Source organism: Haliaeetus leucocephalus, unplaced genomic scaffold (assembly GCF_000737465.1).
Source record: "Haliaeetus leucocephalus isolate CR32 unplaced genomic scaffold, Haliaeetus_leucocephalus-4.0 Scaffold151, whole genome shotgun sequence".
NCBI lineage: Eukaryota > Metazoa > Chordata > Aves > Accipitriformes > Accipitridae > Haliaeetus > Haliaeetus leucocephalus.
Genome location: NW_010972587.1, coordinates 13,475,505 through 13,491,313, shown reverse-complemented (window position 1 = coordinate 13,491,313; position 15,809 = coordinate 13,475,505). Strand labels below are relative to the sequence as shown.

Genomic DNA, 15,809 nt, shown 5'->3' with positions numbered 1-15,809 from the left:
CAGCAGGAGGATTACATTGCAGATGGTTTCACACCAAACCCCATGGTGATTTTATTTTTCTTTGACACTTTAACTGTGGATTACTAAATCAACAAGGCTTCCAGAGAAACTTGGAACACAAACCACAAAGCCTCAGCTGTGAAGCAGCTTGCCAGTATCATTTCAACCAAGTATTATTTTTTTTTTTTTTCCCCCTTTACACACAGCAGTGACAGCCTTCCCAAACTTCAGAGGTGCTTCAATTCAGCCCTGACCTTGGCAGCAGTTTCGGACTGTGGGGAGACTTGGGATAGGGATGGAGGGGTGGGAAAAGGGTTAAAGATTTGAGGTCGTTGGTGGCAGGAGATATTCCTGCCAGCTCTCGCACCCCCGACACCCGGTCTGCCACACGGTGAGCCGGGGCGCAGCGATGCTGTCCCCCGCGGCTGTCTCCTGGCCGCCCACCGGCATGCCACCTTGGCTGCCCTGGTGTTGCCAGCAGCCTGACTTTCTTGTGTTTTTCTCCTCTTCCCCAGGACCAGCTGGATCCCCTCGGAGGCCTCAGGGCAGGGGCAGCATGGCCACGGTCACTGCCCCCGAAGCTTCAGCCCTGCTCCGGGTTCCTTTTGGGGTGGGAGGGTGAGGTGGTGGCATCTCTCCTCCCCTGCTGCCTGCTCTTCTCTGCAACTCTTGGTCGGGATTTTCCCAAAGTGCGGGGAAGCCCTGGGGCTTTTTTTGGTTTGTTTTGCTCTTATAGACGTGCTGAGCTCCACGGAGTGGAGAGCTGAGCAGCAGTGCCGCGCTCTCCCTCGACCCCTCTGGGGCTCAGCGGGTTCCGCTGGCACACGGTCTCGGCAGGGGCAGCATCCCCGAAAAGCGTGTCGACAGGGTGGAGTGTGCCCACCTCGGGAGCCGGCTTCAGCCCCCCCCCACCCCTGCTTTCTACCTTGCAGGTCTGGGCAGCGCGGTGGGAGCGGGCAGCCCCTGCGAAAAAGCCTGCAACCCTCGGATGGGCAACCTGGCCCACGGGCGGGCGCTGCGGACGGAGACGGCCTGCGGGCGCCATGCCGCCGAACTCTTCTGCGCCTACACCGAGGACGCCCAACGCCGCTGCAAGCTCCCCACCTGCAGCCGGTGCAGCGGGGCCCACGCAGGGCTGGCTCACCCCCCGGCAGCCATGGCCGATTCCCCTTTCCGCCTGCCCCGCACCTGGTGGCAGTCGGCGCGGGATGCTTCTCGCGAAACCATCCGGCTGGACCTGGAAGCCGCCTTCTACTTCACTCACTTGATTTTGGTCTTCAAGTCGCCCAGGCCGGCCGCCATGGTGCTGGAGCGCTCCCAGGACTTCGGCGAGACGTGGATGCCTTACAAATACTTTGCTGCTAACTGCTCGGCCACCTTCGGGCTGGAGGATGACGTGAGTCAGAGAGGAGCCATTTGCACTTCCAGATATTCCAGTCCCTTCCCCTGCACCGGAGGAGAGGTAGGTCTGCCGGGGTCAGGAAGAGAAAGCCCTCGCTCCGGCCCCTCTTTCCTCCTGCAATCTCCGCTCCGGCCTTTACGCTTCCTACTTTACTTTGTCATCCTTTGTCATCAAATTTGTTTCACAGGGTTAATTAATGCAGTTCATTCCTAGGTGATGTAGGCACTGCTCTGCCCCTCACTTTGCTGAGCTCGTAATCCCCCTCTTTTCCAAAAAGCCCTCTCCCCTCACCCCGTGAAACCCCACACACACCTGCAAACAAGGCAGATGCTGCTCGTTCCTCAGGAACGTCGCTCTTTGACAGTCTTCTCCAGTCCTTGCGGTCGTGTGATTTAGGGTTGATGCAAATTGGTTCAACTTTGACCAAAATGCAACTGTGTTAAAATTAGTGGTCACCAGATTCACTTTAAATAGCGACTGCCTTCACTGAGAAGTAAGTGTGTAACCGTTCAAAAGAGCCACTGACCACACTAAGTACTGTCCCCATAAGCCACGTTAGCCAGGTAATTAAGAAACTTATACCTCATCTTTTTTTTCTCTGTGCACACTCATTCTGATGTGAAATGAGTGTGAAAAAAAAAAAAAAGAAGAAAAACATCGTGTTTGCTAAGAGGAAAAATACAAGTGGGAAAGATAGTTTTCAATATCAGAAAGCAGATAATAAAGCATGCATTTGGGGGTGCTACCAATAATACTCTTCCCTTTGGTGCCTTAAGCCTGTCCCACGGCCCTGGAGACCCTGTCCTGGGAGCATCGGCTGCAGGGCTGCCCTCTGGGGTCCCCACTCCTGGCAAGGTGTCCCCAGTGACCACCTCTGGACTTTAAAGGCTGCTCCCTCTAGTGGCATCATTTAATGAGTTTATCTGAAAATTTAATCAAAATTCCCCTCCGACCTAACGTAGAGAAAGGAGCAAATCAGATTCGTGAATTGGGGGGGGGTCAGTTATATCATTTTAGTTTCTGCTGAGAATGGGTTTTGAGGTGACAGCCTGGTCCTTGGAGACCAGCAGTCATGGCTGAGAAAAATCCTCTGTTCGGACCCCTTTGCTCCTCTAGCCATGCTCCGGCTAGGAAGCCACTCTCTGCAGAAATACCAAGAGCTGTTTTTTCACCAAAGTGCATCTCTTAGCTGCGCCTCAGGAGGCAGCCCATGTCCTGCTCTAGGAGAAACTGCTCCGTGCTCTCGTCAGCTCAGAAACAAGGATCTCCAGACCTGCCAGACAGACCAAGGATGGTTATTGCATTAGCCCAGCAAAGGGTTTAAATCAGATGGCTGGCAAAAGAAAGTGCTATCTTCCTCTCATCTCCTGGCTCCCTTTGCTTGTGCTGCCAAAAAGCTGCCTGAACTTCCTTTCACAGTGAAATATATAAAAGGGCTTGCAGGAAAGATGGAGAAAGACTTTTCACCAGGGCCTATTCTGACAGGACAAGGGGTAACAGCTTTAAACTGAAATTGAGTTAGACTGGATATAAGGAAGACGTTCTTCACTATGAGGGTGGCGAGGCACTGGAACAGGTTGCCTAGAGAAACGGTGGATGCCCTGTGTTTGGAAGTGTTCAAGGCCAGGTTGGCTGGGGCTCTGAGCCACCTGGTCTAGTGGGAGATGTCCCTGCCCATGGCAGGGGGGTTGGACTAGGTGATCTTTGAAGGACTCTTCCAACCCAAACCATTCTGTGGTTCTGAATCGGGGCTAAATGCAAAGTGAGACCTACAAAAGAAAGGATGGACATACTCCACCGGGAATTTCCCAGGCCCTCAGCACTTTGGCCAGCCCCTGTGTCCCACCACCTGAAGCATAAGGCTATGCCAGCCTGTGATACAGGGCAGGGACCAAAATCTATAGCTCTCGGGCCAGCCAGCAGGACACATCTGAGGTACTCGGACTTGCACTCTCCTTTTCCAGCTTTCCCAGGGATTGTTCACAGGGATGAGAAACCCAGGGCATCATTCGGGGCAGTATTTGCCTCGTTTATGCTGGGTCCCGCGTAGCGAGCACGAGTTTTCACTGCGGTCATCCCAGTGATGTACCTGCGCACCAGGATGGGGGCTGTGCCTGGCGAGGACCTGTGCGAATCCCGACCGCGGGCTGGCTCCTTTATAGGTTGGTGCAATGCATAGGGACAGTAGGATCGAGGTCTCGTGTGTAGAAACCAATGCCCATCTCAAGAAGAAAAGGAATTTGGTGGTGTTTGATGCATCTGCAGTAGCATGCTGCAAAAACAGGCTGCTTACCGAGCTTGCTCCTGCGGGATCTCTTAGCCTCTGTTATTGCAGAGAAGCTATAAAAGTCAAGATCATCTAATTATTCCAGGTTTTAAACAAATGGTGAGTCCAAGGGGCTGGAGCTTATAAGATGTTATTTATATGGCACACTTCAGTTCCCTGCACTTAACCGCTTTTTTACCTGCAAAGCAATAACAGCAGCTCTCTGGTGACCAGATGGCAAGCCTGCATGCTTAGCAAATATCACATTTAATTTATTACAGTGTGCTACATTCCAGCAATTACTTGTAACTGCCAATAGCAACATGTATCTCACCTAAAGAAACATCACAGTTTTGTGTTCTGTTTGGAGTTATGTCCTGCTTTACTCCCACTTCTGGTGGCACCTAATTTCAGACATATGGAAACAGTAATTTCACTTGAAACTGCTTTCAAATCCAGAGTCATCTGAAATGTCCGAGTCTGAAGGGTATTATTTTAATGGCAGCTCAGCTGCTGCAGCTTTCTTTAAAGCACAAACATAAATTCCACGAGCGCTACTGGATTTCTTTTTTAAGAGAAAACTTTTTGAAGAGTTTTTTTAACTGCGATGTAACAACTGTAACCTGTGATCCAAACCGTGTATCGCTCCCTCTGTATACCACTTACTCCCACTTCAAACATTTCCACGCCACACGCGCGTTTCCAGGCACAGAGTCAGGGCTTGCGGGATTTTGCGGGACGGCGGGGTCTCTGCACGCTGCCGGCAGCTCGGTCACTGCCGCCCGTCCCCTCGGATGACCAGTTTGCCTCTGGGGAGGCTTCAGGAGATGCCGGCTCACCCCAAACGGCACCGGAGCTTGGCACAGACCTGTGGCTGGTTGGGCTGGTGGTTTCTGGCTTTAGCCCTCTGCAAAGAGCCGGCGGTGCTGATCCGCCTGCATTTCGGCCGATCGTTACGGTGCCTGCGAGCCCCGTTTCAAGGCAGCAGCATGCAGAAGCTCGTAGTACTCAGGGGCTTAGGGCCTCTTTTTAATAAATTGCCTGTGTTAATTTGGAGCAAAGGTGTATCTGCTTCAGCTTTTATTGAAAAGAAAGATCAGGCTTTTTGCATTTCTTCTGCCCTCGTCCCCATGAGTCATTCCTTAGATGCCTAGCTCAACTCTTACGACAAAAATCCTCCCTCAGCACAACTTGGCATGGTGTTGATCTTGAGGAGATTTACGATAGCGCAGAAAGCAAGCTGCCAAGCCTCTGGGTTCATTTCAAAGATCCAGAGCTCAGAGCTGGTAGAGAAATGAGAGATGCTGAAATGGCTCTGGGAGACGCCTTTCATCTTTCTTCTGTAGTAGAGCAGCTCTGGGCTTCCCTTTGCCGTGGTGGGACTGGAGTGGTGGAGAGAATTGGGAGAGCGATCTGTACTTGGAGGGTGTCACCGTTCTGTGGTCACCTATGCTGGGTGCCACCATGGTGGTGGGAGCCAGAAGAGGTAACATCATACGCCACATGTGGCACTTGGCAGGTCTACTGATGGGTAAAGTCACCTCAGCAGGGATTTGGCAGGTCTCTGCTCTTCTTTGCTACCTGTCCTTGATACTGCAAAACCACCGGGCATGGTTATTCTCTGCTTTGAATGCGTCTGAGTCCTCCACCCTGAAGCAGGCATGAGCTGGAGGATCGACAGCCCAACGGTGGGATTAGGAAGGAAAGGGCAGATCTGGACAGAACTGGAGAGGAAAGAGGTCGAAGGCTGCATGGCACAGTACTGTTCTCAGGAACGCTGCACTGATGCCCCGGGTTTGGTCTTAAAAGCTTTCTCGGTGGAAGTAATCATGAGTTCACAGGTCAGCACACGCTCACAGACTTGGCCGAGCTGAGCCCCATGCCAGAGCAGCCCGGCTGTGGTCTGGCCTCACGCAAAGAAGAATCACCCTTTCAGCAGGCAGGAAAGCAATGACTTCTCTGCAAGGATCCAGGAGCCAAACAAAAAAACTGAGCTCCTCCTCGGTAGGGAACAGAAGAAAAGATGCAGATGGTGGGTGCCAACCTCCTGCCCCAGCATCCCCAGGCACTCGCTCCATCCTATTCAGAAATCCACCCGCAGGCTGGAACTGCTCTCAGGAGCTCTCACCGTTCAAGACCCAGGGCCAGGCTGTCCCCCACCATCCAGTATGGGCGAAGGAGAAGCGGGAAGGAGGAGGAAACCCCAGTACAACCAACCCAGGTTTCCAGCAAGCTTCAAGCATCTGCCGCTTGGAGGGGTCGGATTTGCAACACCGTGAAGGGGACAAGAAACTCCTTCCCTGTCAGGGAATAGTTTCAGATCAGCTGCACGCAGGGGGGTCACTAAAGACTTTCCCCATGCTTCATTTAGTGAATTAATTGTTTCACAGCAGCAGTTTGTTTAGCAGAGGCAGAAACCTCTAAATGGTGGCCTTATATCATCAGTGTTTTAAGAGAAAGGCTAAGGCCAAGTTTTAGCCTGGATCATCCAAATGTGCTACAAATCCAGAATATTTCCACTGTTTTCCAGGGTGTAACCCTTCAGCCACATTATTGCAAGGGAAATCAGAACTGGATTCACCAGCCAAACATAATCTGATCTCAGTAAACAAGATGCAGAAATAAACTCTTTCAGCTTCATGCTCGGACAGGAATGCTGATTTTATTAGTATGCATAAAAGGCTATCTTCCCTCCCATAGTTCAAATCATATTAATATTTCTCTTTTACACTCTAATCTTAAAATTGTCCTCGTCTAGAGATCACTGTTAAGGGCTCATCGACAAGGGGCCCTTAGCAGATGTTAATACTTAAACTGTGAGCGAGAGTGACTGTCCACTCTGCAATGCAATTATCTCATTCACTTTACATTCCCATCTGTGGTCAATTCAGATTAGCTCGCCTGAGTGTCCCCATTTAGACAAGCTCCAGGATAAAAGGACTTACTGAAGCAGAGTCTCCTTGACAAGATTTTAGTAAATTAGTAACTTATTTGAGTGTTCATCTATTCAGAATACTGCTAATAAATCACTTGGAGACCTCGGCTATTGTTGCTGTTTGCTATTAATAGGAGAGGCATATCTGCAGCTTGACTATATTCCAGCAACAAATTCTAACGTGCTTTTAACTTTCGAAACATCACATACCACTGTTTTACTGTGGGGTGTGTGTGGCTTACTGAGCATTTCATTGATCTCATGGGCCTTCTGTAGCTGAAAGACCTTCAAATGTTTTGCCTTGCACTGTTACTGCATGCAGCCTGCCTCTGGTCCTTAAGGATTTGGACACCAGTCCTACTGGTTCTACCTGAAATTAGCTCTGTAGAGGAGAAGGAAATTGTGTCCTGCTACTCACAAGTTTGGCCCTGATAGACAGTGAGGAATTGTAACACTCGCTGACACAAACAGGAGTTAAAGATGCTCCGTGATTTTTATTTTGGAGCCCTAATTTTGGGTTGTGGAAACACTCTGTTGCAGCCTGGAAGCTTTTGCCCATTTTTTTGCCTTTTAGGCCTGAGTAAGGTTGGGGTTTAAGCTTATTATTGCTATCCTTAACTGAAGCTACATCTTCATTGCTTTGAGATCCTCCAAGGAACTCGTGGGTCACGGGAGTTCAGTCACTTGCAAGACTTGGCACTCCACGAAGAACCTGGGCAAATATGCGAGAATAACCTCAGAACAGCCTGGGATGTCAGCCCATTAGAGGGCTGCAAATGCCTTTTTTAATCGTCCTGTTCCACTGATGTCTGCACAGAGAGAAAGCAAAGGTCAAACCAACGAGAAGGAAAGAGGGATCCTGGCTGGTGTTCAGCAGCGCTCAGGACACGTGGGGACGTGGCTAGGGAAGTATGTTTTCAAGTCCCATCTCTACACTTTGTAAAAGTGCATTTTGTAGGAAAAAAAAACTCTTTAGCGGCACCTTCCTGATCATTCTGTCTCTGGCAAAATGCGAATTGTCGGGCTTTGTACAGAAATGCCACGTGTAAAGGAGAATCTGTTCAGCTAGGGGCCAGGGATGATGGGGGTGATGGCCAGACCCAGCCCAGCTCTTTGCACTGTATCAGTGAATTTAGCAAGACATGGGGACCGTTATTTCATAAGCACGAGAATAGTGATTTCTAGGGGAATAGCTAATGAGACGAAGTAAACGAAGACAGGCCAGAGTCAATGAAATGACGTAGAAATCCCAGGCTGTGGCAGCTGGCCGTTCAGCGCGGGGTGCCTGAGGAGGGCTGGTGAGAGCCGAGCGGGATGCGTGCCCTTCTCGAGGTAGCGACGACAGCAGCGGCACACCAGCGAGATGCCGACTCCTCACCAGCTACCTTGCTGATGGCTGTGGCGAGGTGCATCTCTTGGCTTGGCCCTCGAGCTTTCCCTCCTGGCAGGGAAGCCCGTCTTCCCAAGCCCTGTGCGGGGCTTCCACTGGCTTTAACATAGTGGGGTCGGGGGAAGCTTCTCCCTTTAAATAATGGGGCAGCAAAAAGAGGATTCAGGGAAAAAGGGGAAACCTGAGCTTAGTTTTTACCTGTGCCTGGGAGGACAGGAGAGGAAGGCAGTTCTGGGAACATGTCAAGATGAACCTTTGGTCTCCAGGGAATTTTACCATGAAAGACACTTCCGTCTAGAGTTTGGTCACCATTGGGGCTGAGCAACACAACCGCTGTTTTCTGAGCACCAGCACCTGCTTTTGAATTTTTCCATACGTGGAGCACCAGGGATGATACCGCCAGATCTCTGGGTCAGGTTGTGCCAAATCCATCCTGCTCTCTTGCGGGTAGTCGCGGAGGAGCGACGTGTCCCTTTGCCGGACCTCCCGGGTGCTCAGCATCTCTGGAGGAGCAGGGCATGCGAGGAGCAAGATGCTTCTCCAACTTGCCCAATGATCCTCCACATGGTTCCCCCTGTCACAGTTAGCCCACAGGAAGGTCTCGTCTCCTTCTTTTCCTGGCTTTCCCAGTGCTTTTGGCACTTGGAGGTTGGTCCTCGGCTTGGCCAGCTCTTGAAATGCAGCCGCCTCTGGGATGGAGCATAGCCAGTGTTTAACAGCGCGTATCGGCAGTCCCCCGTTTAGAACAGCAAGTTTCTAACGACTGCGGATCAGGGCTTCTGGATCGGCCTCCAATTACGGCTAAAACAAATTATTCCTCAGCGGGAGCTTGACCAGTCTGTGAAAGGGGGTATATTGTAGGCTGCCAACAGCAGGAGGGAATGGGTCCCAGGGCTCCAGGAGATCCTTTCCAAACCTCTTATGTAGGAAGTGAAGAGCACTGTACCCCTATGAAACAAGGAATTCGGGTAGGCAGAATTTAATTCTCTAAATTGGCATCCAGCCTTGTTAGTGGGACTATTGCTTCCCTTGAGAAAAGTGCCACAGGATTTTAGCGGTGCAGCCAGAGCCTCTCTTCAGGCACTGCACCCCACTGCTTCATTTCACAGTTCATTTTTGGCATGAAGGGAGGACTGGCTCACTTATTCAGCTTCCACTCTGCTGGCTGAAAAGTAGGGCTGCCATGTTTCTCTTTGGGATTCCTGGAAACAACCGGTTACACGGGAAGTGCGTAACCTAAAGCAGTGAATTGACACATCTCAGAAGTTTTGGATCAAAAGCTCATGGGGACTTAATCTGAGATTAATCGCCAGGCACAATGGGTGTCGGCATGAGGTATCCGGTATACCAACATTCAAAATCCTACACAAACGGTGAAGTCCTCAAACTCTCCCTGGGCAACATTTCCAGGAAGAAAAGAAGTTAATGTCCAAAAACAAACTTACTGGACACATATGCCCTGACTCTCTATCATCAGTCTCTCTGCAGCATCCCTCATCGCTGTGGTTAAAAACTATAACCATGGGTTAAAAGGAGGTGCTGTTTCTCATGACCTTTTTGACAGTGCATATTTGCATATAATTGACAGGTGTTCTTTTTCCTAAAATGAAGTGTAGCTCATGGTAACTGGATGGTTTAAGCAGCCAGTTCTATAGACACAAAGCCTTTTCATTATAGACAAGGCCACTTGAGAAATATTCATGAAATCGGGTTACTCTTAGGCTGAAAGAAATCCTCTTGATCCTTAGTACTGTTGCAGTTACTGAAATGCTAACCTGCTGCCTTGCAGGCTTTTGCAGTGGTACGTCGTGCTCAGAAGCTTTTAAAGGGGTTATTCTGCAGCCCTGGGGAGAGAGCCAGCTCTTTTTGCAGCCCTGCCTACGAACAAGCAAGTCCAGTTCTGTCTGGCTCTTTGGAGGTAGCTCCGGGTTTTCTTGGTCTTCCATACGCGCAACAGGTACTGCCGGCAGGCCAAGGCTGAGAACATAAATCTTTGTGGGGATAGGGAAAGGAGGGGAACTGCTGGAGGGAAGAGCATTTAAATACCATCTTTCTTGCTGATGGGTCAAAGGACTTCTTCATAACACCAGCTGAAATACACTGGTTCATTTTCCTATGTGGGATAGTGCAGCCTTGGAAGCGGTGATTCTGAAGATGAGAAAAAAGCAATAATTATTTTCCTTGATAGTGCATAGCTGATGATATCATGCATCTGGAGGGGTTTGTGAGCCAAAAAAATGAGCATTTCTAGCTGTTTGATGAGTGAAAGTAGTGACTAGGCAAAATAAAGCTATTGTGGAATAAACTATCAATTCTTGGAGAAGTGCTGTTAACTGGAGGTGAAGAAATGCAAATGTTTTGAGCTGTTGTGAGCTGGAGAGAGATTTTTCTGGTAAGCATATTACTTCTGCGATCATTGTCTGCATGAAGGCAGGCATGACCTAACAGTTTTTCATTTTCATCTAATGAAATTGTGTGGCAGGATGTTGAAGGGAAGCTGAGAAGATGGCTTTTGTCTGATTGATTATTGCCAGAGATGTCAAGGATCCCGGAGAAATCCCGAGGCTCCTGCCTAGCTCTCCTTGTGCCTTTTCCAACCCCCCACCGTCCTGCTGCTGCGTGTGGGTAGGAGCTCTTCCCGTACAGCTTCTCGCTTTTGAGAATGGCAGAAGAATGCCTTGAGTTTCCCAAAAGATAAAAGTTGCCCTGGTATAAATTAATTTGCTAAGGCCCCTGCAAGGGCTGGTTATTTGAAATACCTGCGTTTTCCTCCTGAAGTCTTTGCAAGATTGCCTAACTTTTGGATGGTGAGACAAGGGGTTATTTGTCTTGTTTTATGTGCTGCAAAAGATTGCAGAAGGGCTGTAGGCATGGGCCAAATGTCATCCTTTGTCAAAATATATGAAGCAGCCTTAGCAGCTGCAGGAGTGCCATTTCTCCAGCGTCTCAAGGAACTCAGGGGCTGCTGTTGGTGGTACACAGTGGGTTTCTGTCACCATTGCTTGGGGATGTGGACAGAGTGCTTCACACTGTGGCCCAAAAGACAGGCTCCACTGCTCACTGTGATCTTGGTGTCTCTGATGGTCACCTCTCTGCAGTGGCAAGGCAGGTTTCCCAATTTCTGTTGCTGTTTCATCTCACCCCAGGTGATGCTGAAGTGTGCACCGTGAATGTGCACATGCAGGGAGTGATCAGAGCTCTCCGTGAGAAAAAGAGAGGCTCTTCTTCCCTGCAGTCCACTTGGCTGGACAGGCAGAAAACCAAAGAAGCCTATTAGAGGAGCTGGTGGGTGATACCTGCCCGGTTTAGGCTGATGAACTCCCCACACCATGTGAATTATTTACAGCATCTGCCAAAAAGTCTTTTTTTTAGCTTAGGATCATTGCAATGAACATAGCACAGAGATGCGCATGGGTTCCTCTCTTAAAACCTCTTTTGCTTGGTGGTGTAATACATCAAATAAGTCTGTTTTGTCAATAGAAGGTACCAGCATTGGGGCTCTGGCAGCCTTCTTCACAGGGCGAGGAGTCCACCGGGTTTGAATTTGTGAAGGAACAAGATTGTTTTCATAAAACTTTTAGGAGCTTAACACCTTTAACTTATATCTCCCAAATGCGGTTGAAGTTAGCCAGTGGTTTCAAAAGTTTTTGGGGTGGACTGGTAGACAGACGCATAGATACACATGCAGTGCAATGGCACAAGGGCTGTTTCAGTAGGGAACTCACCTAAAATAATATGGGAAGGCTTCACAAGTGAAACACTCCCCTGCAGGCACAGTTCTCCCCTCCTTGAAGAGAAGCAGGAGAGAGCCTAGCAGAAGACCACACTGATGCAGAAAATGCCTGGAAACTAAAATACTGACCGGGAAGGTAAATGCTAGCATGGGATTGAGCTCTCAATACTGAAACTAGGAGACAAGAAAAACCCATCTGCAGCGTATGTGTCTCACCTCCATCTTTCTTTCACATGTTGTTGCATGATAAGCTTAATTATTCTTTTCTGGGAAGGCACAGGGGGATGAGCACAGAGCAGTCTCAGCCCCAAGGTTCCTCTGCACCCCATAAGGGTGACCGAGGTGGGGTGGGCGAAGGAGGTGGGAGGACACCTCCTTGAACTGGGAGCACCTGGCTGGCTCTGGATTTCTGCAGCTAAATTAACATCCAACTCCATCTGCAAGTGAAAACCAGAAAAGTCTAATCAGGCTTTGGTGGTGATGATGAGTTTATTGCTCCTAATGCAGTTTCTTGGGTGGAAGTTGAAAGCAGGCACCATGGCAGGTTGACATTATAGACGGCCCCAGTGGGCACACACATGTTGCATCATTATTATTATTTTTTCAATTACTTATTTCTACAAATCAGCCTTATTGCCTGCTGTGAGCTTTCCGTAATGTTTACTGAGAGAAACTATTACTTTTAACTTTTACATCTATTAAGAAGGAAACCTTAATTGGCCCAGTAAAATTTCCCAGCTAAGCTTCTCTGAACAAGACCAGCCAAGGCTGAAAGCAGTTGCCATTTTTGGGTAGTCCTTGTGGGAGAGGGCCTGGACCGTTGGATGGGCTGGGCTGTCTGTCGAGGGGGGGACGGGGGGACAGGGCCCAGAACGCAGTGACTGGGGGTGACACGGCCGTACTGGGCAGCACGGAGCATCTCAGCTCGCGCTGCGGCTGCGAGCAACAGCTGGCTCCTGCGGGCACAAGCAGATGTGAGGCGATGTTGGGCACACAGCTGGAAATCCCGGAGCTGGGAGGTGGGAGACGAGGGCTCCCCTTCGCCTTAGCCCCAGCGCCAGGCAGGCAGTGCCTAAGCTCGGCTGCTTGCCAGGCTCCGGGGAAATTTTTCAGGAGGTAAAGGGATGAGATCCTGGACTCGCTGGCAGAGCTCCACCACCGCCTTTACTGCCTACATTTTCCGAGCGTTGTCCAGGCACTAAATAAACCAGAGAGCTTCCAGTGACGTGGAGATTCAACAGGGCCCCATAATGCAGGCTGATTAGCCACATTTATTTAGTGCCTGCATACCAAGAGACACTGCAGACTCCTAATGCAAACCTTAACTTTTCTGTTAAACACTTACCTAGACATCACACGCCCTTTTGTAAGGTGGTGCATGTTCCCCATTGCTTTTGCTGCCTTTCTATTTGGAGAAGACAGCAAACCTTACATTCTTTCTATTTTTATTATTTTTTTCTTGTGTTCCTGTAAAATACACTGAAAGGAATAAAACCACCAGAAAAATTAAATGAAGCAGTACTGAATTTATCAAATGCCCACAAGCCGAATAGGTGAATCACTAATACGGATAGGTCATTATTATAGAGTGCTTATAGATGCATTTTCAGCAATCCAGGTCAGATGATACAGAGCAGAGTCGATCAATCTCTTTTGGAAAGAAACCACAGACCACTTCACGCAGCGTTACCACCTTCGTTTTCATTTACAACCAAATAAAACTCTGGTGAGGTTTTTAATATTTGTTTATTGCTTTTATTTCTGCCATATTCCCGTTTGTTGGCTTGTTCCCATGTGTGCACGCTTCTTGAGTCACCCATCCATTTATTCCATCTGTTTGTAATTTACTGGTGGTGTCATTTTGTGAACCATCTCCTGATGCCTTCCAGGCCTGGGGGGAGAAACTCTGGCCACAGCCAGGCTCCCGGTTGAAGCGTTGAACCTCCAGCCAGGCAGAGGGACCCGGGGAAGGGGCACACACGTGGGTGCTGGGGGTCCCTGTCCACGGCCCCTGCGGCTGTGCCTATTTCTGAAGGTCTGTGGGGAAGAAGCTTTTTGTGGATCACACGTATCTCTTCAATATCCTGGGCATTTGTGTCCTAAAGGGCCCCATTTTATCACTGTGGACACTTGTATTTTGACAAAGGTCCAGGCCATTGCATCTGCAGGGGTCCAAGATGCACCCGTGACTCATTGAGAAGGCTTTGCTGGTGGCAAATCTTTCATTGGTTTTGTTGACTTCCTCAGGCAACTTTGACTTCAGAGACTATTTTGTTGCTCTCAGCATCATTCATTAGCATTTTCCTTCCCACTGCGGAGATATATATAAAGATGTCCTTTCATTGCCTCTTGTGTGTAAACATACTCGGGTACTTCTTGCAAAGGGACTTTTATGTATTTATAAATCGAGGTCATTGTGGTGCAGGCGGTTACTTGAGTGCACCATGTTCATGTCTGCTGCTTTATTTATATACAGGGCTACATTATCGCATCTGTGGAATGGCAAGTAGCTGAAGCCTCTTGTGCCACTAAGACAAAAAAACACGTGAAGTAATCTACAGAGGAAGAATTGCTCATGACAGGCCATAAGGCAATTCAAATGCTGTGGAAATTTGTTAGAGGGTGTCTATGTAATGATGTGCCCAAACTGCAGACAACCAGAGCAGTCTGGCTGAAGAGCAGGATATTTTTACTCCATGGCATGCACAAGGCGATGGAAGCTGAGATAAAGGTTCAGTTCCTGGGATTGTGTTTAAGAAGAATCCCAAATATCATAAGATTTATGGTGAGCTAGCAACACTGGGAATGAAGATATCTTTCCAGTAGGATATATTATGGCATGTCTAGCAAAGAAGTGCTGTGGGTTTTCAATTTATTACTTCCTACTTGTTCTACAAAATAGAAAATTTGGATTAGCGCATGCACTAAAGAGCTGCTGATGTAAAGATCCAAGCCTCCCATCCTTTGCTGTCATACGTGGTGCTGACTACTGGGAGAAGTCGTGTTGTCCACCCAACATTGTAATGCTGGGGTTCGACATATTGTCAGTAAGACACCTGCTTGCAAACAAACTTGAGTGGGAAAGCTGGAGGTCTGGTCACCATGGTGTGCTTTCTGGTGAGGCTTGCTGCAGGCGAATGGCCAGATTTTGGGGCCGTTGCTCCTTTACCAAAGGGGTGGATGCGTTCCCCTTCATGTGGTGGAGTTTTCTACTGGCAGAGGCCTTGCTCTGTGAAAACAAACAGGAATGGCATCATCTATCAAAAAGGATGTTCTCCCATACCTCATCTAGCTATTTATCTCCCTTGTGTAATCGCAACACGGCTCTCTTTGGCAGGACCCTCGGGCACGATTTCTTTGGGATAGGAAAAGTAATGGACTTGATGGCTCTGCAGGCAGCGACTTCTCCGGCGGGTGGGAGGGATCTGCCATCCCCCTGTCACGTCTGGCAGAGGGGCTGCCCCAACAGCTAAAAAAGTTGACATGACGTGCCCGTGTCAGCCGAGACCACGGCCTTGGTGGTGGAGATGCTGGGGAGAGTTCCCATCCCTGCGATTTGAGCCGGGCGTGTGTGTTTTTTATGCTGCTTTAGCAGGATAAACCTGGCGGGCTTCGGGGAGCTGTTGGGAAGAGAAAATGATGGCTGTGGGTTGGGCACGTCACCATGAGCGTCCCAGGGTGGCTGGGGAGCGCTGGCCCAACAGAGTCCATCAGAGGAGCTGGGGGTCCCCGGCTGGGCAGCAGGACTGAAGTCCTGCCCGGTGGCACCAGGGAGATGATGGGCTTGCAAAACCCCATCGTCAGATACACATGCGTGTTGGCAGGGCTTTCTTCTCAAATCCTGCCTACGTGCTTCCCCTGCGCCATTAAAACTAAACACTATTTTGGCTGAGGAAGCCTCTGACTGCAGTGGCCGGGGGCTACCAGCTGAACTGCAGGTGTGAAAACGCGGTCAGGTTTGCTGTGCAAAGCATGGCTCGTTCATAGACGGGATGCTGCAGACCAGGGCCAGTCCTATCAGTGGGTCAGTTGCGCCGAAAAGTCCAAGGAAAGGTAAAAACAGGAAAGCTGGCCCCCACACGC

General features: G+C 49.5%; 1 protein-coding gene across 1 annotated transcript in view; it reads left to right on the top strand.

Moving 5' to 3' along the window:
• The first annotated feature begins 556 nt into the window (after nucleotides 1-556).
• Nucleotides 557-15,809, top strand: part of NTN4 (netrin 4) — a 43,910-nt gene continuing 28,657 nt past the window's right edge. Inside the window, exons 1-2 of the mRNA XM_010561982.1 lie at nucleotides 557-618; nucleotides 838-1,462. Coding sequence (XP_010560284.1) covers nucleotides 557-618; nucleotides 838-1,462 — 687 coding nt within the window. The remainder of the gene's footprint in view (nucleotides 619-837; nucleotides 1,463-15,809) is intronic.